At 40.0% G+C, this 23,964-nt stretch overlaps 1 protein-coding gene across 1 annotated transcript in view; it reads right to left on the bottom strand.

Moving 5' to 3' along the window:
• LOC129065133 (zinc finger protein 182) overlaps positions 1-20,738 on the bottom strand; it is a 34,568-nt gene extending 13,830 nt beyond the window's left edge. The window contains exons 1-3 of the mRNA XM_054566385.1: positions 20,547-20,738; positions 20,155-20,321; positions 19,148-19,209 (exon numbers count right to left, since the gene is read on the bottom strand). Coding sequence (XP_054422360.1) covers positions 19,148-19,162 — 15 coding nt within the window. The 5' untranslated portion in view covers positions 19,163-19,209; positions 20,155-20,321; positions 20,547-20,738. The remainder of the gene's footprint in view (positions 1-19,147; positions 19,210-20,154; positions 20,322-20,546) is intronic.
• Positions 20,739-23,964: the final 3,226 nt, after the last annotated feature.

The following is a 23,964-nucleotide window of genomic DNA, read 5'->3' as shown; positions in this document are numbered from 1 at the left end:
AAAGTCTCAGATATCCCATGCAGCAATTTTTTCACTGATATGTCTCCTAAAGCAAGGGACATAAAGGAAAGAATAAACAAGTGGGACCTCATCAAAATAAGAAGCTTCTGCACGGCTAAAGAAAACATCAGCAAAATGAAAAGGGAGCCAACCCTATGGGAAAATATATTTGCTAATGATACATCAGATAGAGGTTTGATCTCCAAGATATACAAAGAACTCACTCGACTTTATTCCAAGAAGACAAACGATCCAATCAAAAAATGGGCAAAGGACCTGGGCAGATGCTTTTCTAAGGAGGAGATACAGAGGGCCCAGAGGCATTTGAAAGGATGCTCAGCATCACTAGCCATCAGAGAAATGCAGATCAAAACCACCATGAGGTACCACCTCACACCAGTCAGAATGGCCATCATAAACAGATCCACAAACAACAGGTGCTGGCGAGGCTGTGGAGAAAAGGGAACTCTAGTCCACTGTTGGTGGGAATGCAGACTGGTGCAGCCACTATGGAAAGCAGTGTGGAATTTCCTCAGAAAGCTGAAAATGGAACTGCCTTTTGATCCAGCAATTCCCCTGCTGGGACTATACCCTGAGAACACCAAAACGCCAATACAAAAGAACCTATGCACCCCAATGTTCATAGCAGCACAATTTACAATAGCCAAGTGTTGGAAGCAACCTAAATGCCCATCAGTAGATGATTGGATCAAAAAATAATGGTACATATACACAATGGAATACTACGCAGCAGAAAGAAAAAAGAAGTACTAAACTTTGCGACAGCATGGATGGAACTGGAGAGCATCATGGTAAGCGAAATAAGCCAGGGGGCGAAAGACAAATACCATATGATCTCACCTAGAAGCGGAACCTAACCAACAATGCAAAGAAGCAAGGAAAATATGGCCAGCAACACTGAAAGGAAAAGAAATCAACAGAGACAAGAGGGAAGTGGGGGCAGGGAAAGGGAAGGGAAGGGGAAAGTCAAGGAACGTATAGCAAGGACTCATGGACAAAGCCAAGGGGGAAGAGCTGAGGGAGGGAGGGTGGGAGGGGGCAGGGGAAAGAGGTGGGGGGAAGGCAGAGACAAATGTATTTAAAAAGTAAATAAATTAATTAAAAACAAAAACAAAAACAAAGGACCCACCCCCAGGTGAAATTCCACCTCACCCTGTGCTGTCTAAGCTGCATGCTGAGTGCAGAGTGGCAGCCACAGACAGTAGATCCCTGGCTAAAGGGGGCACAGAGAGGGCTGGCAACACTTAAGGACAGACTGAGAACAGAGGCTTTGGGGAGAGAACGGAGAGAGTAGCCAGCAGGATCCCAGTGTGGACTCCTCCCCCATCGCAGCAGTGTGAGAGGACTCAATAACCCCACCCCCAGGAGGGACTCTGCCCCGCCCTGAACTGTCAAAGACGGCCTGCTGAGCGCAGAGTGAATAGATTAACACCTGAAGGAGACAGCCACAAACACTAGATTACTGGAAGTCTCGAATAGACTGCCTAAGGTCAGACAGGATCATCTAACATCATCAGAGGCAGATCCAGAGAGTAAAAACAGTGGTCTCCAACCATAGAAGTTCACACCACAAAGTCAGGAAATCAAGGTAGATCAACTTAAGAAACAGAAGCGAAAGAGAAGAGTCTCTATCAAATAATGGGAAGACAAAGAAATACGCCCCACTCGAAGGGAAAGGAGGAATCCCCAGAAAGAGAACTAAATGAAATAGAGGCAAGTAAACTATCAGATATTGACTTCCAAACAACGGTTCTAAGGAAGCTCAATGAGCTCAGTGAGCTCAGAGAGAATTACCAAAAACTACAGGGAAAGTACAAGGAACTTACTGCAAACTATATCAGCATTAAAAAAGGACATAGAAACTATCAATAAGAGATGAGAGGAAATGAAGAATACAATTTCTGAATTGAGGAACACACTAGAAGGAATCAAGAGCAGGCTAGATGAAGCAGAGGATCGAATCAGTGAACCGGAGGACAGGGTAGAAAAATGCTCCCAGAAAGAGCAAGAAAATGAAAAAAGACTCAAAAAGAATGAAGAGTCATTTAGAGAAATGCAGGACAACCTGAAATGTATTAATATCTGTATAATACAGATACCAAGAGGAGAGAAGGATGAGGAAGAGATAGAGAACCTGTTTGAAAAAATGATGGAAATCTTCCCCAATTGGAGAGAAAAAGTCACACGAGTCCAGGAAGTACAGAGGGTCCCATTCAAGAGGAACCCAATGAATCCCACTCCAAGACACATCATCATTACAATGGCAAAATCAAAGACAAACAGAGAATCCTAAAGTAAGCAAGGGAGAAAGAGGTAGTAACATATAAGGGAGCCCCGATACAGCTAGCATCTGACTTCTCAACAGAAACACTGCAAGCCAGAAGGGAATGGCAAGGAATATTCCAAGTCATGAAAAGCAAAGGCCTGCAACCAAGACTGCTCTACCCAGCAAGGCTCTCAATTAAAATGGAAGGCAAAATAAGGAGTTTCCCACACAAAAGAAGACTAAAAGAATATACCTCCACCAAACCACCACTGCAAAATATGCTAAAGGGACTGCTTTAAGATGAAGAAAAAGTTTCTCTGAATACCCAGTTCCTTTTAGAGTTGCCAATACTTGTTATTACCAATATTTTTAATACTCATTAATGTGACAATGATGTTATTTTAATTGTTCCTTTACCTTTTGTTGAAACTAAACCTGTTTAGTATATTTCTTGCCTATTTCTATTATTTTTTAAAAAGCTTTAAATGACTTTTTGGTTCTTTATTAATTTATTGATTAAAGGTTTGTAGAACTTTTTGACCTAAAAAAACAAAAAACAAAAAAACCTATTAACCATGTTTTAGATGTGTTGCAAATACTTTTCTATTCTATTCCTTGTCCTTTAACATTTTTTATATGTATATTACTATATAGTTAAATGTTTAATATAGTTATATTGTCAATATTTACTTTATAGCTTCTGGGGTTGAATATTTTACTTCAGGTCATGAAAAATATTAGTTCTATTTTTCTCCTGAAACTCCTTAGATTCTACATATTGATATTTAATTCACCTGAATATTTCTTGTATAATGTGTGAAATAGGGCTCTATATTTGTTTTATTTCAAGTAATAGTGGTCCATGCACCTTATTCGTTGAATAAGCCTTATTTTACCCATTATTTGAAATATCAACTTAATCATACATATATTAATCAGATATATATGTTTGTCTGTAGAATGTTCATTATATTTCATGGATCTACTTGATTATTTCTGTGCTGGTGTCATGTTGGTTTAATTGCTGAGACTTTATAATGGTTTTAAATTTTTAAAAATATTTTATAATTAACTTTGACATTGAAAAAATAAATAAAATCAATCTGCATTTAAGAAGGAAAGAAAGAGAGAGATGGAACTCCTACCTTTTGCGACAACATGGATGGAACTGGAGAATATTAAGCTAAGTGAAATAAGCCAGTTGATGGCAGACAATTACCATATGATCTCACCTATAAGTGGACTCTATTCAACAAAATAAACTAATGAACAAAATAAACTACAGGCATGGAAACATGGAGCAGAGTGAAAGTGACCAGAGGGGAGGGGGAAAGAGGACAATGGTGGAAAGAAGTGGAAGGGACTAGACAAAGAACATGTGTGAATGACCCATGGACACGGACAACAGAGTGGGAATGGACTGTGGGAGGGGGGAGGGGGTGGGGGGGAGGAGGGACATAAAGGGGAAAAATTGAGACAACTTTAATAGAATAAATATGATTTATAAATTTTTAAAAGAAAAAGAAAAAGAATCATACAGACAACACAAAAAATAGACAAGAGATGTGAATAAGCACTTCACTAAAAAGAAAAATCAAATGACCTATGAACATGAGAAAATGTACTTGACCACATAAGCACTCAGGTAACCAATGAAATGTACTCAGTCCCATTAGCACTCAAGTGAAAATTTAATCCACAATGAGACCACTATGCACCCACTGGAAATATTCCAATTGAACAGACTAAAATACCATAAGATTAGTCTGATATGAGAACTTTCACACAGTTAGTAAGAATGTAAGCTGGTCTAATTTAATGATTTCTACACACTATAATCCAGTGATTCTACTCAAAGGTACACACCTTTGAGAAAATAATGCACACGGCTCTGGAAAACAAGGACAGGGGTGTTCACTGCAGTGTTTTTTCTAATACTAAGTTGTGGAGAAAAATCAAAATGTCCCTCAACAATACAATGGGTAAATTGTAGCCCGGTCTTTCAGTGGAATACTGAATGGTAATGCAAATGAATGAACTACAACTGTATATCTAACATAGATGAATCTCACAGATATACTGCTGAATAAAAGAATCCAGACATCAAAGAGTACTTATTGCATGATTCTATTTATATATAGTAAGAGAAGAGGCAAGGCCAATCCAAAACGTTAGAAGTCAAGAGAGTGATAATCTTTGGAAGTGGTATTGATTGGGAAAAAGAGCATGAGTAGGGATTCAGAGGTCCTGATTTTGTTCTAATCTTGACCTATGGGGTGGTTACACAGTGTGTTTACTCTGCAATAATTCATCAAGCTGAAGACTTATATACTGTACTTCATGTATAATTCAATTTACTTTATCTCTTTATACTTAAAATTTTTTGCAACAAAAGTACAAAGGCAATTCAATGGAAAATGGGAGTTCCCATTTCAACAAGTGGTACTGGAACATTTGACTATCCATACGCAAAAAAAAAAAAAAAAAAAAAAAAAAAACTTCATACCTCCAACATATATAAAAATTAATTAAAAATGGATTACAGACCTAAATTTAAAATCTAAACCTATACAATTTCTAAAAGAAAATATATAAGAAAATCTTTTTAACCTTAGGTTAGCCAAATAATTTCTTAGATGTGACACCAAAATTCAAAAGACACTGCTAAGAGAATATAAAGCCACACAATGGAAGGAAATATTCACAAATCACATATCTGGCAAAGAAGCTATATTGAGAATATACGAAGAGCTCTCAAAGCTAAAAAACAAAAGGGCAAAAGAGGGATACTTCACCAAAGAAGATATACAAATGAAAAGCACGTACGAAGATGCTTAACATCATTAGACATGAGTAAACAGCAAATTAAAACCACAATGAGAGACCATTTTACACCTACGAGAATAGAAAAAAATACCTGAAAATACCAAGTGCCGGTGAGGATGTGGAACAACTGGAACTCTCATATATCATAGGTAGTAATGAAAAATAGCACAACCACTTTGGAAAACAGTTTTCCAGTTTCTTATAAAGTTAAGCATGGATTCCCATATGACCCAAGCAATCCCCTGACAGAAATATTTACCCCAATTGAATGACAACTTAGGTAAATCCCCAAAACATACACATGAATATTTATACAGCAACGGTATTTGTAATCACCCAAATCGCAAACAACCCAAATGTTTTTCAACCAGTGAATGAATACTCAAACTGGAATCCATACAATGTAATATACTACTCAGCAATAAAAATGAAAGAACTAATGATACATGATACATGCAACAACATAGATGAACCTCAAATGTATTATGCTAAGTAAAAAAAGTCAGACTCAAAAACTACATGCTTTATGATTCTATTTGAATAATATTATGGGAAAAGCAAAACTACAGAGAAGAAAAAATATATCAGTGATTACTACAAAGGGAAAATATTGGGAAGTAAAAGAACTGTTTCTCTGTCTTCACTGTGGTGGGAGTTACATACTACATGAGTTTGTCAAAACTTGCAGAACTGTATACTAAAAAGGGCCTGTTTTACTGTATACGAATTATACCTTAATTTTTTAATTAAAAAAATGTAAAGAACTTCCAGGTAATCTAGAATAATTGCATCTATGTAACTCCAAATCTCTTCAAATATCCTCTAAGAAACATGATCAGATCAACATAAAGAACAAATCAAACAATACATAATCTACACCTTCAAGTGTAACTTACAATAAAAAATTGAGACTACTAGAAATGTCTAAGTATTTATAAGTAAAAAACAAGTACCAATTACCACTGAGCCACCTTTCCAACTATTATCATAAGCCTTTCTGTAATGTAGAAGAGCCTGAAAAAAAAGTCAAGAGAACAGAAGGGGAAACAGAGAACCTAAGCATGAGCTTAAATCATGTTTCAAAAGGATAAATTTACCATAAGTATGAATATACTGAAAAACTAGCCAGATAAAAATTGTATCACAGCACCAATTATAGGACAGGTGTGAGGGACAAAAGGTTTCAAACACACACACACACACACACACACACACACACACACACACACACACACAAACCCACGTTACCTCTGAGGGATCAGAGTGTAAGAAGAAATGAGAAAGAACCATTTGGAGATTGGGTAGTGAAGGGGAAATCTAGATGGAAATTTAGGGTCATAGCAGACAAAGAATAATAAAAAAAAAAGGAAACAAGTCAGAGCATACACATCAGTCAGTGGATCTCCACAGTGCCAAAACAAAGTCATCCATTAAGTAAACTGCACTTTTCCTCATAGAAAAAAGAGGGTGGTCTTGCCCTGACAGGTGTGGCTCAGTTGGTTGGGCATCATCCTGAAAAGCCATAGGTCACTAGTTCAATTCCCTGGGAGGGCACATGCCTAGGCTGAGGGTTCAGTCCCCAGTCAGAGCATGTACAAGAGACAACCAATTCATGTTTCTCTTTTTAAATTATATTTTATTGATTGTTATTACAGTTTTTCCCCCTTTGCCACACTCCACCCGGCACCCCCAACTCCCTCAGGCAATCCCCATACCATTATTTGCATTCATGGGTCATATGTAGGTTCTTTGACTACTCCATTTCCTACACTGTACTTTACATCCCCATGGCTATTCTGTAACTGCCTGTTTGTACTTCTTAATCCTCTTGCCACCTCACCCAGTTCCCCAAATCCCCCTCCCATTTGGCAACCATCAAAACGCTCTCCATATCCATGATCCTGTCTCTCTTCTTCTTGTTTGCTTAGTTTGTTTATTAGATTCAATTGTTGATAGATACATGCTTATTGCCATTTTATTGTTCATAGTTCTGATCTTCTTCTTTTTCTTAAATAAGTCCCTTTAACATTTCATACAATAATGGTTTGGTAGCTCCCAGTCAAGACGGGGGCATACGTAGACACATCTTGCATCACTGCACAGCCATAAGAAGAAGCTCAACTAACTTAAAAATGAAAAACACCCAGAACTGCCAGAAAATCACCCAGAAAAACACCCAGAGCTGTAAGGAAGTCTGACATATTCATCCAAATGGACAGGAGGGGTGGAGATGGAGAGTCAGGGTAGAGAGGACTTGGTGCGGCAGTGGGGGGGCAAAGAGATGGAGAGGCAGCAGTGGCCAGTGGAATGGGAAGCCCTACATTCATATGTGGTGAATAAAATTCAGGGGGACACCTTATGAGCAAGCGAGCTACTCCCAGTCCAGACCATGCAGCCCAGAGCTGCAGCACCAGGGAAATACAGCCACATAACTTCTGGCTGGAAATTCAGTGGGGGGGGGGGGTGGCAGAAGAAACTGCTGGTACATACACAAACCCACTCACCATGGCAACCACAACCAGGACAGCAGCTGGAGTGGTGCCAGTCACATAAGGGAAGTGGGTAAAGTGACTAGACATAGGGCGAAGGCCAGGCAAGCCCCCAGAAGTCAGCCAGCAGTAGCACTGTCTCTTCTCAACCCCTTCCCCCACACACGCAGCCTCAGTTGCCCCATCCTGGCAAATACCCTAGGCTCTGCCCTATACAACTTAACGGGTGCGCTAAAATGGAATCAAAGTAGCTCTACCTAGTTCACAGACACAGGGCGGCTGCCAAAATCAGAAGACAAAGAAATATGGCCCAAATGAAGGAACAGAACAGAACTCCAGAAAAAGAACTAAGGGATGCGGTGATAGCCAACCTATCAGATGCAGAGTTCAAAACACTACTGGTCAGCATGCTCAAAGATCGCACTGAGTATGGAAACAACATAAGGAAAGAAATGAAGGCTAAGGGAAATCAAGAATATTCCATAGGAAATCAACAGTGAAGGGAAGGAAGCTGGGATTCAAATCAATGATTTGGAACATAAGGAAGAAATAAACAGTCAACCAGAAAACGAAGAAACAAGAATCAAAAAAAAAAAGGAGAGTTTAAGATGACTCTGGGACATCTCCAAAAGGGCCAACATCCAAATCATAGAGATGCCAGGAGAAGACGAAGAGCAAGAAATTGAAAACTTATTTGAAAAAATAATGAAAGGAAACTTCCTTAATTTAGTGAAGGAAACAGACATACAAGTCCAGGAAGCACAGAGAGTCCCAAACAAGTTGGACCCAAAGAGGTCCACATCAAGACACATAATGATTAAAATGCCAAAGGTTAAAGATAAAGAGAGAATCTTAAAAGCAGCAAGAGAAAGGCAGAGAGTTACCTACAAAGGAGTTCCCATAAGACTATCAGCTGATTTCTCGAAAGAAACTTTGCAGGCAAGAAGGGACTGACAAGAACTACACAAAGTGATGAAAAGCAAGAGCCTACAACAAAGATTACTCTTATACAGCAAAGCTATCATTTAGAATTGAAGGACAGATAAAGTGCCTCCCAGATAATGTAAAGCTAAAGGAGTTCATCATCACCAAGCCATTATTACATGAAATGTTAAAGGGACTCATTTAGGAAAAAGAAGAAGATCCAAACTATGAACACTAATATGACAACAAACTCAAAACTATCAACAACTGAATCTAAAAAACAAAAACTAAGCAAACTAGAACAGGAATAGAATCATAGATATGGAGATCATTTGGAAGGTTATCAGCTGGGAAGGGGAAGGGGGAAAATGGGGGGAAAGGTGCAGGGATTTAGAAGCATAACTGGGTAGGTACAGAATAGATAGGGGATGTTAGGAACAGTATAGGCAATGAAGGAGCCAAAGAACTTACATGCACAACCCTAGGACATGAACTAAGCGCGGAGATCACTGGAGGAAAGGGGGGAATGAGGTGGAGGGGGACAAAGGAGGAAAAATTGGTACAACTGTAATAGCATAATCAATAAAATATACTTTAAAATAAACAGTAAGGATTATAACAAAGAATAAAATAAATTTAAAAAATAATGGTTTGGTTATGATGAACTCCTTCATTTTTTTTCTTGTCTGGGAAGCTCTTTATCTGCCCTTTGACTCTAAATGATATCTTTGCTAGGTGAAGCAATCTTGACTTTAAGTCCCTGCTTTTCATAACTGAACATTCCTTGCCAATCCCTTCTAACCTGTAAAGTTTCTTTTGAGAAATCAGCTGACAGTCTTATGGGAATTCTCCTGTAGGTAATTTTACTGCTTTTCTCTTGCTGCTTTTAAGATTCTCTCTTTATCTTTACCCTTTAGCATTTTACTTTTTTAAAGATTTTATTTATTTACTTTTAGAGGGGAAGGGAGGGAGAGAGGGTGAGAAACACCAATATGTGGTTGCCTCTCGTGTGCCCCCTACCAGGGACTTAGCCTGCAACCCAGGCATGTGCCCTGGCTGGGAATCAAACCAGCAACCCTTTGGTTTGCAGGCTGGCATTCAATCCACTGAGCCACCCAACCAGGGCTAACTTTTAGCGTTGTAATTATGATGTGTCTTAGAATGGGCCTCTTTGCATCCATCTTGTTTGGGACTCTCTGTGCCTCCTGGACTTGCAGGTCTATTTCTTTCACCAAACAGGAAGTTTTCTTTCATTATTTTTTCAGATAGAGTTCCAATTTCTTACTCTTTCTCTTCTCCTTCTGGCACCCCCATGGTGTGAATGTTGGAATGCTCCAAGTTCTCCCAGAGACTACTTACACTGTCCTCATTTTTTTGGATTATTTTTTCTCCTTGTTGTTCCAATTGGTTGTTTTTTTCTACCTTATGTTCCAAATCATTAGTTTGATTCTCGCCTTCATCCACTCTACTGTTGTTCCCCTGTAAATTGTTCCTTATTTTAATTAGCATATCTTTCATTTCTGACTAGATCTTTTTTATGCTGTTGAAGTCCTCACTAATTTCCTTGAGCATCCTTATAACCAGTGTTTTGAACTCTTCATCTGATAGATTGCTTATCTCCATTTTGTTCTTTTTCTGGAATTTTGATCTGTTCTTTCATTTGGGCCATGTTTCTTTGTCTTCTCATTTTGGCAGCCTCTCTGTTTGTTTCTATGTATTAGGTAGAGTAGCTATAACTCCCTGTCTTGGTAGCATGGCCTAATGTAGTAAGTGTCCTGTAGGATCCAATGGCACTGCCTCCCCATCACTCAAGCTGGGTACTCAAGGTGCACACTCTGTGTCAGCTAAGTACACCCTCCTCTTGTAGTTGAGCGTTGACTGCTGTTGGCAGGTCAATGGGAGGGATTTACTCAGGCCAGTCAGCTGCAAGGACTGGCTTGACCACTGACCACCAACTGCCATCCTCTGTGGAGGATTAGTTGTTCAGAGGCAGGGTGGTAGTGCTCCGACATGGTCTGTAGCTCTCCACTGGGTACACAGGCTCTGGGGTTTCCAGAGTGGTGCAGGCCAAGGTTAGCCCCAACCTGTGTTTTGCCCGAGGCCACCCTGCCTGAGATATAAAGCATTCTGAGATGGCTGCTACATGTGCTGGGTTTTGAGGTTCCCAGTGTAGCCAAGCTGTGAATCTAGACTGGCTACTTCTAGTGCCAGGCCTGGCACACAACTTAGCAAGATGTATGGGGCATGAGGGCTCACTGAGGCTGGCTGTTGCTTGTTTGAGAGTATTTAGGAAGTTGTGAAGCATGAGCCCAGATCAATTATTCATATGGAAGAGCAGCCTGGGTGGGCCCTCAGTTGGGTGGGATAGAGTCTCTAGGGATCTGCAGGGAGAGGCAAACAGTATTTAGCCAGGTTTATGGAGTCTCAGATATGGCACCAGCCTGCCAGCTCTGTGGATCTATAGAGGGAGGGTTCAGAAAAGGGACAACGGCCTCTGCCCACCTTTCTGTCAGGGAGAAAGCTGTCCTCCAGCTCTTGCCTTGATGCTAGACACTCCAGTTTCTCCCTGTATGCAATTGGTCCATTTCAAGCTGCTACCCTGGTGCTGGAGCTCAGAAGGAGTGTGTGTAAGGCTGTGTATGGACTCTTTAAGAGGAACTGCTTGGGACTCAATAAGTTTCTTCCACTGACTCAATTCCTGCTGATTTTTGCAGCCAAAAGTTATTGGGAATTATTTTCCTGGAACTGGAACCCTGTGCTGGGGGGCCTGGTGTGGGCTGGGATTCCTCATTCCCAAGACATCCCTCCCAAATTTTTATCTTCCCCATGTGGATGTGGGACCAGCCCTTTCAGTGTCTCTGCCTCTCCTACCAGTCTGGATGGATGTGGTTTCTTTAATTCTGTAGTTGTGAGACTTCCATTCAACTTGATTTCTGATGGTTCTGAGTGATGGTGGTTGTTTTATATTTTAGCTGTAATTTTGATGTGGTTGTGCAAGGGGGCGAGCCATGTTTACCTATGCTGCCCTCTTGACCAAGCGGAAGTCCAACTGCTATTTCTCACATCGAGGTTTCCCTCTCCTTCTCTCTCCCTTCTCCTCTCTCTAAAAATAAATAAAATATTTTTAAATGAATTTTTTAAAAAGAGAGGGTGGTCTTGAACCAAGAGTCATGCAAATACCACCCCAACTGCCAACAAAGGCCTCAAACAAACAGATGAAAAAGCAGTCTGCATCCATTCAAAGTTTCCTTAAAAATAATAGAAAATGAGAAAATATTTCAGGTGATAAAAAAAACCCACCACCACAATGACATCAGCAAAATGACAGAGTAGGCAGCTCCAAGCTCTCATCGCCCCCCCACCCACAGAAACGTGAAAAAACATGCAAGAACTGTCAGAACCAACTTAATTATAACTCTAGAAAACAGTCAAAGGTTTGTAGCAACCAAGTGAACATAGAAACAAGAAAAAGGCTAATTAAAGATGGTGGGAAAATTTCAGGGCACTTCACTTGCTCTTGCCCACCCCCTTCCATGTGTGGCAGTGGCAGCCCATGTTCCCAGTGTGGGACCCTAGGTCCTGGAGGGGGCAGAGGGACACTATTCACAAAATAGTGTATGTCTGTTCAAACCTGTCTTGGGACTACTGGAAGGACTGATGCAAGGTGCTCAACTCTGTTTCGCCTAACTCAGAACTCAGGCCAGAGAAACAGCTGGTGTTGTTCTAAAAGGCTACAAGGCAAACTAACAACCCACAGATTCCTGAGAGGAAAAACTGGGGTGAGATTCTCTGGGAAGTTAGAACATTTAAAAGCACCCATAAAAAAGAATGCAATTTTACCATATGTAATAGCATGGATGGACCTAGAGTGTATTATGTTAAGTGAAGTAAGTCAAAGACAAAGACAAATACCATATGATTTCACTTATATGTGGAATCTAAAGAGCAAAATAAATGAATAAACAAAATATAAACAGACTCATAGGTACAGAGAACAGACTGATGGTTGCCAGAGGGGAAGGAGGGTTGGGGAGCTGGGTGATTAAGAACTACAAATTCATACTCACAAAACAGTACCGGGAATGTAAGGTGCAGCCAGGGAATATAGTCAATTCTATTATAATAACTATGTATGGTGCTAGGTATGTACTTGAAATATCAGGGGGAACACTTTGTAAAGTGTATGATTGTTTAACCACTATGTTGTACACCTGAAACTAATACAAAATAATATTGAATATAAACTGTAATTGAAAAATAAAATTTTTAAAAAGTATCCATATACAAGGAACTTTAGAAAGCTCACGTACATGCCCAGGATAAGACTTGTGCTCACAAAAGATCCAAAAGACCCAAGACTCCAAGTACTATAATTCTTCCCAAGCATCTCATCAATGTTATAACAGAACAACATTAAACAAAATGATGTTATTCAAGACCCTGCTGTATTACCTTTCAAGTAATACAGAAAGAGAAACTTTTAAAATATACATCTGATTATTTTAAAATGAAACATCTTCAGCATAAATCAGAAACTAACAAGACTGGTTATCTCCAAGATGGAATAAGAATGGGTAGAAGGTACAGGGGAGAGGTGACAATTATGTGTATGTATTTTTGTATAGTTTAATGTCTTTTAAAACATGTCAACATTTTACATATAAAGTTAAGAATAAAATTAAATTGACGAAAATGGAAACAAATAAAATCTAAAACTGAATATAAAAAAAAAGTATGGACCTAACTGTATACCAAATAAATAACATAAGGACACTGGATACAAGAAAAGGAAAATGAAAAAGAAAAACTAACCCAAATAACTTCTAAACAGAGGTTACATATTTCATATCCTCAGTATGAAAGACATTCAAGCAAATCATGTACTGTACTCAGGAGGTTGGTTTTTAATGGGTGTTGGCGCATGAATTCTGATTCTACTTTCTATATATTGTAAGACTGAGTAAATGAGTCAATATATTAATGTTAGGAGCAGGTGCTCTCAGTGTTCAAAAAGACAAATGCAACTATAAAATTAGAGAAGACTGGGAAGATTCCTAGGATGTTGCATGACTTCAAGGTATATATATGGGTGTGCATATATATGTGTGTGCATGTGCATGTATATACATACACATAGATACACAGACATGTAAATAGACACATACAAACATAAGGCTCTGTTTACTGAAAGGGCCTACATGTAATGACACCCCAGTAGCGATAAGCACAACTCACACACAGATCTCAGTTTGTATATATCATTTTCCACTAATAGGAACCACTGCTTCTTGGACAAATAGCTGATTCAGGTCTGGGTCAGGGAAAGTAAAAGATGAGGGCTAAAATATCTTATTGCATCAGACAGTAAGCAAGTGATACAGAAATTATAGGGATGTGTCAAACGGACACAAAAGCCAACTTAAAAGGGCTCCCATAGGCCAACTGAGGGATAAATGAACATCAAAATAAACAATGACAGTAATGGATTATAATCCATGGAAAAAAATTAAAATCCATAAAAATAAAAATTTTGTATTACTGATATAAGTTAATAAATTAAGGAGAAGAGGAAGACCCACCTTCTAACACTATCACCTTGGGCATTAGGATTCCAATATGTGAATTTTGGGGAAACACAAACATCAGACCATAGCAAAGGTCAACAAACAAAAATCAATCATATTTCTACATAATGGCAATAAATATTGGAAACTGAAATTCTAAAAACAAAACAATTAACAATAGAGTAGAAAATGAAATGAATAAAACATGTACGGGTCTAACAAAACATGGTGTTATGAACTGAATCGTGCCCCCCCCAATTTATATGTTGAAGATCTAACCCTCAATGTGAATTTATTTGAATATAGGGCCTGTAAGAAGGTAATTAAAGTTACATGAGATTATAAGAGTGGGGCCCTAATCCGATAGGACTGGTGTCCCTATAAGCGGAACCTAACCAACAATACAAAGATGCAAGGAAAATAAGACCAGCAACACTGAAAGGAAAAGAAATCAACAGAGACAAGAGGGAAGGAGGGAGGGGGGGCAGGGAAAGGGAAGGGAAGGGGAAAGTCAAGGAACATATAGCAAGGACTCATGGACAAAACCAAAGGGGATGGATTGAGGGAGGGAGGGGGGAGGGGGCAAGGGAAAGAGGTGGGGGGGAGGCAGAGACAAATGTATTTGAAAAAATAAATTAAAATAAAATTTAAAAAAAAAAGAAGAGGAAAGGACACCAGAGTTCCCACTCTCTCTCTGCACAAGCACAGAGGCGAAAGGCCATGTGAAAACATGATGAAAAGGCAGCTGTCAACAAGCCAGGAAGAGAGGTCTCACCAGATCTTAACTCTGATGGCACCTAGACCTGGAACTTCTAGCTTCCAGGACAGTGACAAAATAAATTTTTATAGCATTTTGTTATGGCAGCCCAAACAGACTAATATATGTGTAAAGGATCTGTATGTTGAAAATTACAAAATATTGTCATGGGGAGCTGGATGAGGCGGTAGAGGGATCGGACAAAAAAGAAAAAAGGAGAAAAAACTCATGGACATGGACAACAGTACAGTGACTGCTGGCGGGGAGGTGGGGTGGGGTGAGGTGGAGGAGGGTAAATGGGGGATAAATGGTGATGGAGAGAGACTTAACTTGGAGTGGAGAACACACAATACAGTGTACAGATGATGTGTTGTAGAATTGTGCACCAAAATGTGCATAATTTTGTTAACCAGTGTCATCCCAACAACTTCAATAAAGGGAAAAAAAGAAAATTACAAAATATTGATGAAAAAAATCACAGAAAATATAAATAAATGGAGAGACATACTGTATTTATTGATTGGAAGACAACATAATAAAGACATCAATCCTTCCCAAACTGATCTACAGGTTTAACTCAATTCCTATTAAAATCTTAGCAAGATAATTTTCAGATATATAACAAGATTATTCTAACATTTTTATAGAAAGACAAAGGCAAAGGACAACAAGAATAGCCAAACAATTTTGGAAAAGTAGAATCAAGTTGGAGAAACCTGATTTTAAGACTTAATATAGTGCTGACTGGTGTGGCTCAGGGGATTGAGCACTGGCCTGCAAACCAAAGGGTTGCCAGTTCGATTCCCAGTCAGGGCACATGCCTGGGTTGCAGGCCAGGTCCCCGGTTAGGGGACGTGCAAGAAGCAACCACACATTGATGTTTCTCTCCCTCTCTTCCCCTCTCTGTGAAAATAAATAAAATATTCTTTAAAAAGACTTAATATAAATCTGCAGTTAATAAAGATGGTGTGATACTGGCAGAGCAATAAATACACAGATCACTAGAACAGAATATAGTACAGAAGCAGACCCTACAAATACGGCCAATTGGTATTTGACAAAACTGTAAAAGCAATTTAAAGGAGAAAACCGGTCCTTTCAACAAATGGGGTTAGAACAAATGGAAATCCATATGCAAAATCATGAACCTCCACCTAATCCTCACACCTTAGATAAAAATAAATGCAAAATGGATCATAGGTCTAAATGTAAAACCTTAAACTATAAAACACAGGAAAAAAATAGGAAAAAATCTTCATGACCTAGGATTCAGCAAAGAGTTCTTATACATGACACAAATAGTGCGTAGCATAAAGGAAATAATTTATAAATTGGACATTTTCAAAATTAAGAATTCTTGCTCTATGAAAAGACAAGCCACACACTTGGAGAAAATATTTACATACCATGTATCTGACAAAGCACTTGTACAGAGAATATATAAAGTATTCTCAAAAACTGAAAAGTGAAGGGATTGAGAAGTAATGATTGGTACTTACAAAATAGTTTTGGGGATATAATGCACAGCATAGGAAATATAGTCAATAATATCATAACAACAATATGTGGTGCCAGTTGTGTACTGAAACTATCAGGGGGAACACTTCGTAGAATATATGATTGTCCAATTACTATACTGTACACCTGACACTAATACAAAATAGTATCGAATGCAAATGGTAATTGAAAAAAATTTTTAATAGAAAAATAAATAGTGAGAAAACAATCCAATTTTAAAATAGGCAGAATGCCTAGCTAGTGTGGCTCAGTGGATTGAGCACCAGCCTGCGAAACAAAAAGTCGCTGGTTTGATTCCCAGTCAGGGCACATGCCTGCATTGCAGGCCAGGTCCCCAGATGGGGGCATACAAGAGGCAACTGGTTACTGTATCTCTCACATATCAATGTTTCTCTCCCCTTCTTTCTCCCTCCCTTCCCATCTCTCTAAAAATAAATAAATAAAATCTTGAAAAAAATGGGCAGAAGACTTGACTGAACAGAAATTTCAACAAAGAGGCTGTACAAAAAGTAAATAAGCATATATAAAGATATTCAACATCATTGGTCATTAGGGAAATGCAAATTAAAACCATGATAATATACCACTGTGCTACTACAATGACTAAAATTTAAAATCTTGACAATATCAAGTGCTGGCAAAAATGTGAAGCAATTCAATTTTTATAAATTACTGGTGAGCTCTGGCTGGTGTGGCTCAGTGGACTGAGTGCCAGCCCGCGAACCAAAAGGTTGCAGGTTCAATTCCCAGTCAGGGCACATACCTCGGTTGCTGGCCAGGTCCCCAGTTGGGGGCATGCGAGAGGCAACCGATAGATGTATTGATGTTTCTCTTCCTCTGTCTCCCTCCCTTCCACTCTCTCTAAAAATGAATAAATAAAATCTTTTAACAAAAGAAGGCTTGAGATTTAAAAATAAATAGATAAATAAATTGCTGGTGAAAATGAAAATGAGTCAACCATTCTGGAAAACAATTTGGCAGATTCTTAAAAAGGTAAACACACACTTGCCATATGACCCAGAAATCCAGTATTTACTGTAGAGAAATGAAAACAGATGTTCATACAAAAACTTGTTATGAATGTTTAAAGTAGCTCCACTAATAATTGCCAAAAACTGGAAACCATTCAAATGTCTTTCAACAGGAGAACAGATAAATAAGCTGTGGTACATCTATAGCATGGAATACCACTCAGCAATAAAAAAGGGAAGAACTACTGACACACAACAACCTGGCTAAATCTCCAGAGAATTATACTAAGTGGGAGAAAATCCAATCTCAAAAGGTCACATAGTATATGATTCAATTTATGTCATTTTCTTGAAATGACAAACATCTAAAAATGGGGAACAGATCTGTAATTACTAGGAGTCTAGGAATGGGATGAGAATGGAAAAAGGGTGGATGTGGCTATAAAAGGGCAATGTAAGGGATCCTTGCAGTGATGGAAATGTGTCTTGACCATATCAATGTCAATATCCTGACTGTGACATTGTACTATAGTTTTTTGAGATGCTAACATTGGGAGAAGTTGGGTAAAAGATACATGGGGTTTCTCTATTTTTTTTTTTACAATTGCATGTCAATCAATTCTCTTAAAGAAAATTCAACTTTTTTAAGGGGTTACATACCATATGATTCCATTTATATAACATTCTTGAAAAGATAAAACTATAATGACCAAAACAGATCTGTGGTTGCCTGAGGTTACAGGTAGGATAGCATGAGGCAGCTTTTTGCCATGATAAAACTATTCTTTATACATTAGTTACACTAATTTGTACATGTGTTAACATTTATTGAACTGGACAAAAAATCAATTTTACTGTACAGTAATTTAAAAAATAAACATTTTTATTGAATGTACTGGAGTACCACTGGTTAATAAAATTATATAGGTTTCAAGTGTACAGTTCTATAACACATCATCTGTATATTGTATTGAGTGTTTTCCTCCCCAAGTCAAGTCTCCATCCGTCACCATTTATCCCCCCTTTACACTATTCTACCTCCCCCCAGCCCCCTTCCCCTCTGGTAACCACCACGGTATTGTCTGTGTCTATGAGAGGTTTTTTTTTTCTTAATCCCTTCACCTTTTTACCAAGCTCCCCAAACCCCTCCTCCCTCTGATAGCTGTCAGTCTGTTTTCTGTATCTATGAGTCTGTTTCTATTTTGTTTGCTGAAAAAAAAAATTTTAATTAAAGTGAAAGGAAAAAGGTGGACTATGGGTGTCTGCAGGACTTTGTCACCTAGACAAATGAGAATCAAAATTCCAACTGAGAAAATTACTTCAGGAAAACCATTTGAAAGACAAGCAGTTCCCTAAGATATTTCACTTCCAAATTACATTTTGACATTAGGTCCCCACCTCACTGAGTAATTCTGTAAGAAATATCTGCAGGAAACCAAGGACTGCATTTTTTATCAGGCTGTAGTTGAAGACATTCCACCATCCACAGGAAGACCCTGCAAAGAAATGCCTTGAAAGACAATTGCAGGGAACACTTTCTTTCCTAAGGACTTGGTGTGTTCTCGCTATTATGAGCAAGGTGCGCCAGGTTACTGGTTACATTTCCTTCTCTATAGCTGCCAGAGACTCAAAGAGACTCATCATTAGTATCTGTTACAACCTAAGTCTTCCACATGTCTACACTGGCCTTGCACCTTTCATTTTCCCTGAACCTAATGCTTATTTAGAAATAATTTTCCCATTTTATGTCAAAGATTCCTACATAGCTCATCACATCCATGGTAAAACAAGAAGGAACAGACAATTCTTACCTGGGCTTCAGCCATTTCCTGCTCTTCTTGGGAAAAGGCAGATAGATGTGTGACGGCCTGAGCTGGAAGAGTAGAGAAGTATAGAGCATATGAAAACCCCCATCAGGCTTCCGGTGGCCAGAATTATCTGCCTACAAAGCCCCTCACACCAGCTAGACATGAGGCTGCTCTGTGGAAGTTTGGGCAACCATGTGGTTGTAACAATGACCTATGTGTTCTTGCCTCTTTTCCTCGTGCGAATATTTAACACAAAATGTTTTTTCTATATACACTTATGTACTGACCCAGAAATTGTATTTCTAGGTATTTTCCTTAATGGAAAAAATGTATCATAATTTCCCTGTACCTTCATCTCAGCACTGACTGCAACAATGCCAAATTTAAACAATCCTATATGACCCATAATACAGGACTGATAAGGAAACACAAGAGATGAAATGCTCTGTAGCTTTTAAAAAGAATGTTGTATGGAACTGTGTATTTCTTATGTGTGTACCTCTTTATTGAGGAAACATTAGTTTATTACATTATATAAGTTTCAGCTGTTCAACATTGTAATTTGAGGACTGTTTATACCACATTGTACTCACCTATCTGTGTACTTTTCTGTACATATACCTAAGTTTTTAAAATGTTATAAGTTTTTAAGCTGAATCACACTAAACTTGTAAAGTAAAAAAAAGGCAGATTATAATTGCAGGAACCCATTTTAAAACTGTGTATTAAATGTTTAAAAACGCAGACCCCTTAAAAGAATGGATATTTAAATGTAGGGGGATAAAATTAGTTCCTTTTGGTTTTCTTTTCTTCTATTTTCTAATCTAGAATTTAAATGAGTTACTTATCTGTAAACCGCCAAGAAAACAACTTTTTAAAGCATCACTCCATGACATTAGCCAATCCCCCAACAGACCCAGCAGACCCAGGCCCTGTCCCCCCAAGCCCAAGTTCTGAGTGAGGCCCTTAGGCAGGTGAGTGCTCTCAGATGCCTTCTTCCTTCTCCTCACCTCACTGGGGCCGTCTTGCCCAGGAGCCAGAAGGAAGCCTTCGGGTGTAGAGTCACTTCAACTGGAACACTGACGCCCCTACCTCGGGGCTTGGGCAAGGGGAGAGAAGGGGCACACCTAAGGAGGGGCCTGAAGGGTGCTTTGAACCCTTTGTGCAGGTCACTGTGCTGGAAAATGTATAAAAGTTAACATTTAATAAGCCCCATTCAATCCTGACTAGTCCCATAACTTTGCCCACCATTGAGCCCAAACACCATCTTTCACTGACCTCTCGGTCCCCTATCATTCAACCCACAGCCCTCTACACCAATGACCCCCACAAACCCCCCTTTATTCGTCCCCCAGAACGCCCCATCACTCAGCCCATCGCCCCTAGCACTCGCCCTCTCAACCTCTCTTTCTCTCTCTCGACAACAGATTTTCTGCTCGCTGCAGAGGAGACCGTTACAAGAACTAGCCCCAAGATACACTTCCGCTTCGAAACCAACTCCGGCACCGCAGCCTACAGGGTTGCAGGGGCCGCGTGTGCGCGCACGCTCAGTTGGAGCTCGGAGCCCGTGTCCGCCAATAGTCAACACGCGGCCTCCTCCCACCACCCGAAGCAAGAGTGACGCGGCCGCGGCGCAGGCGCACGCGCAGGCGCAGAGGGGAAATGGCCGTGCTAGTGATGTCACTCCAAGGAGATGGATACTCCCACCGCGTCTCCTCCCTTGAAAGGTTGCCGCGTCCACCAGGTGTTTTATTTTGTTCTGCGGAGACCGCCATTCCTAAAACTCCCAATACCAATTTTCTTGTGGCGGGGAGGGGAAGTACCCAGTTAAGGAAAGTTCTAGCACGAAGGATTTTGGTGTCGAATTTGGAAGGGCAGCATCGTGTTTGCAGGTGGAACTGAACAGTAAGATGAGATGCGAAGCAGAACTGCAAGGCGTGGACATAGTATAGGAGCTAGAGAAATGTCTCTGGCTCCATCCAGTGGCTAGAGCTGGGAGTTTACAATCAATCTTTTTAAAGTCAAACCAGAAGCTGAAGAATAAATAAACGGCGACCTAGAACGGACACGCACGCGGGCGTACACACACATGCACACACTTCGGAGCGAAGGGGGTGTGTTAAGTAGAGTTGACAAGTTGCTTCCTCTGGATGGGCAGGGACGACCTTCTTTCATCGGAGATGACAGTTACACAGTGCAAAAGGAGCAGGCCACACAAATAATCTGAAGCAAAGAGCTTTCTGGTGGAGGGCACAGATGTCAAAGGTCCTGAGGTAGGGCCCAGTTTGACGTCTTGGAGGAACAAAAACTGTGTCATTGTATTGGGAGTGTAGGAAGCATGGGCAAGGGAGGGGTGAATGGGGGACTAGATGCTGCAGGGCCTCCTCTGCCGGGAACAGAGCTCATGTTTCATTCTGGACCTAATGGGAAGCCATAACAAGGATCAGATTTTTAAAAGACCAGTTTGAAGTGATCTAACATTGTATATTAATGTTAAAAATACACATATATTTGACTCCTGTTTTTTGTCTGTCTCGCATCACTAGAACATAAGCTCCACAGGAATTTGCTTAAGTACCTCCCATATGCGGGTAGTGTTCTAGATAGTGGGAATACATCAGGGAAGAAAACAGACGCAAAAACAAACAAACAAAAAAGGGACCACTATGATGGAGACAGCCTTGTTTCAAACTCGCACCTACCAGTTGTGTAACCTAGGGTAGAATTCAACTTCTCTGGGCTGTTTCCTCATCTATAAAATGGGGGTACTGACAATACCTACTTCTTTAGGGTTGTAGTGGCAAATGCATTGATAATTGTAAAGGGTTTAGAACAATGCCTGGCACATGGCAAGTGCTATATAAATGTTGATGATGATTTAAATAAAATCAGACTGTGTGTGTATAAAACTTTTTAATAAAAAAAAATAAAAGATGGTGTTGAGACTAGACTGCAGAGGGCAAAGGTGAAAACAGGAAGATCAGTGAGGAGGCTCCTGCCAACAGGCACAGCAAGTGATAATGAGGGCTCAGACCTATCACATTATCTTCCTCTGTGCCAGGCACTGTGTGAAGCACATGACATGACCTGCCTCAGCGAGCCCCCACTATCTCTGAACAGTCCTATGCATCCCCCTCACTTCTCATATAAAGAAACTGGGTCACAGAGAGACTAAGTAACTTTCCCAAGGTCACACAGTTTCTCAAGGTCAGATCCTTAACTTCCATCCAATAATACTCTTGTTTATTCAATATCCCACAAAACTTCCAGAAAGTATCTGAGGGTCCTCATTCTAGAAGTATTAAAACTAGTCAAGGAATGTTTTCACCAGAAATATATATGGAGCTTCCTAGCAGACAAAACAAAGAGAGAAAGCAGGGGAGTAACTCAGATCTCTTGCTCTCTGGGTACAAAATGTATAACCTCTTTGAATGAATTAGGAAGTAGAAAATGGGAGCAACTGGACCGTTAGGCTCACCCAAGTCTGGCCTCTTCCAGCCTGTAACCATCATTTCCCTACCACCTTGTACGTACACACACACATACACATGGAGAAGGAAATCCTTTAGGGTTGGTGGATGTTAGGGTGCAGTGGTTGCCAGCTCCAAAATGTTCTGAGCCAGTGACACAGCCCCTCAGAAACTGTCCCAGGGTTCACAGTGCTCATCCACAAGCTATGTGAGGCCAGGGTTTCTACTGCAGAGTGGGACCTCCACTCTCTCTCTTGGAAATCTTCTACCATCAGACCCTGCAGGTGAACCCTCCTCATACAGTGGCCCAAGCAGCAGATAGCTAGGCGAAGTAGTGCAGAAAGCTAACAGATTGTCCCACCGCCAAGTCTGCACACGTGACACTCGCACCCAAAGGCCTTCCACCTCACTGGTGAGTCATTACAGTGCTCTTAACATACATTTTATCAAAACTATGAAAGTTGCAAATTGTGAGCAGTCATTTTAGACCATGAGGTAGCAGGTGAGTTTGATGGAAAAACGGCACAAGAGATAGTTCTCTGGTGATCTTGGAGCTGTCACGCTTGCCCTGAACTACCTGCCTCCAGTGAGGAATCCCATTCCAACCTCTTAAAGCCACTGGTATTTGTAGTGGTGTTGGTATGTGCAGTCAAACCAAATCCTGAAAGATACATCAGACTTTCCTGTCTTGGTTGATGTGTCAGTAAACGTGAGACACATGGTACTGGGAGGGTGGTGAATAATGGTGGATGAAGGACAAATTGGGAATGAATTTGGAGGGGCAAAGGACTATGGAATGGAGGTGAAAGAGCAGTAGAGTGGAGTGAATGTGAGCAGTGTGAGACAGAGTGAGGAAGTAACTATACATTAGATTGTGCCCTAATCTGAAATTATGGATGGACTGAGTAAATGATAGCAAAATGAGATACAATCTAAATGTCAAAGAGTTAAAATGGGAGCAGACTGTGAGTGAATGGAGTAATGAAAAGCATTAATATGGAGTTGATAACGCATTAGAGTTGAAATGAATACTAAGGATTACAGTGTTAATTAAGGATGGTTTATGAGGCATGGTATGAGCAAAGAGAAGTGAATTTTGGGGGAAGGTAGGAGTGAATGGAGGTAATGTGGTGCATAGAGGGAAGAATGGGGTGCACAAAGGACAGAACAAGAGGAAATGGAGATAGATCCATAGCCGACTATGAATACATGAATCAGGTTGAGTTGGGATAGTATGAGGGGAAGGAGGGTGATGAAAGGTGAATGAGAGGCAAGCTGGGATTACATAGGGGTAATGCAGAGCAGTGTTCCAGAGATGTACGGGAATCCCAGTGTGAATCAGCCCATGTG

This window comes from Pteronotus mesoamericanus, unplaced genomic scaffold, assembly GCF_021234165.1.
Source record: "Pteronotus mesoamericanus isolate MK-2021 breed Mesoamerican mustached bat unplaced genomic scaffold, CSHL_Meso_final contig_173, whole genome shotgun sequence".
In the NCBI taxonomy this organism is placed as follows: domain Eukaryota; kingdom Metazoa; phylum Chordata; class Mammalia; order Chiroptera; family Mormoopidae; genus Pteronotus; species Pteronotus mesoamericanus.
Note: the sequence above shows the minus strand (reverse complement) of the source record. Positions and strands in the feature narration are given on the sequence as shown.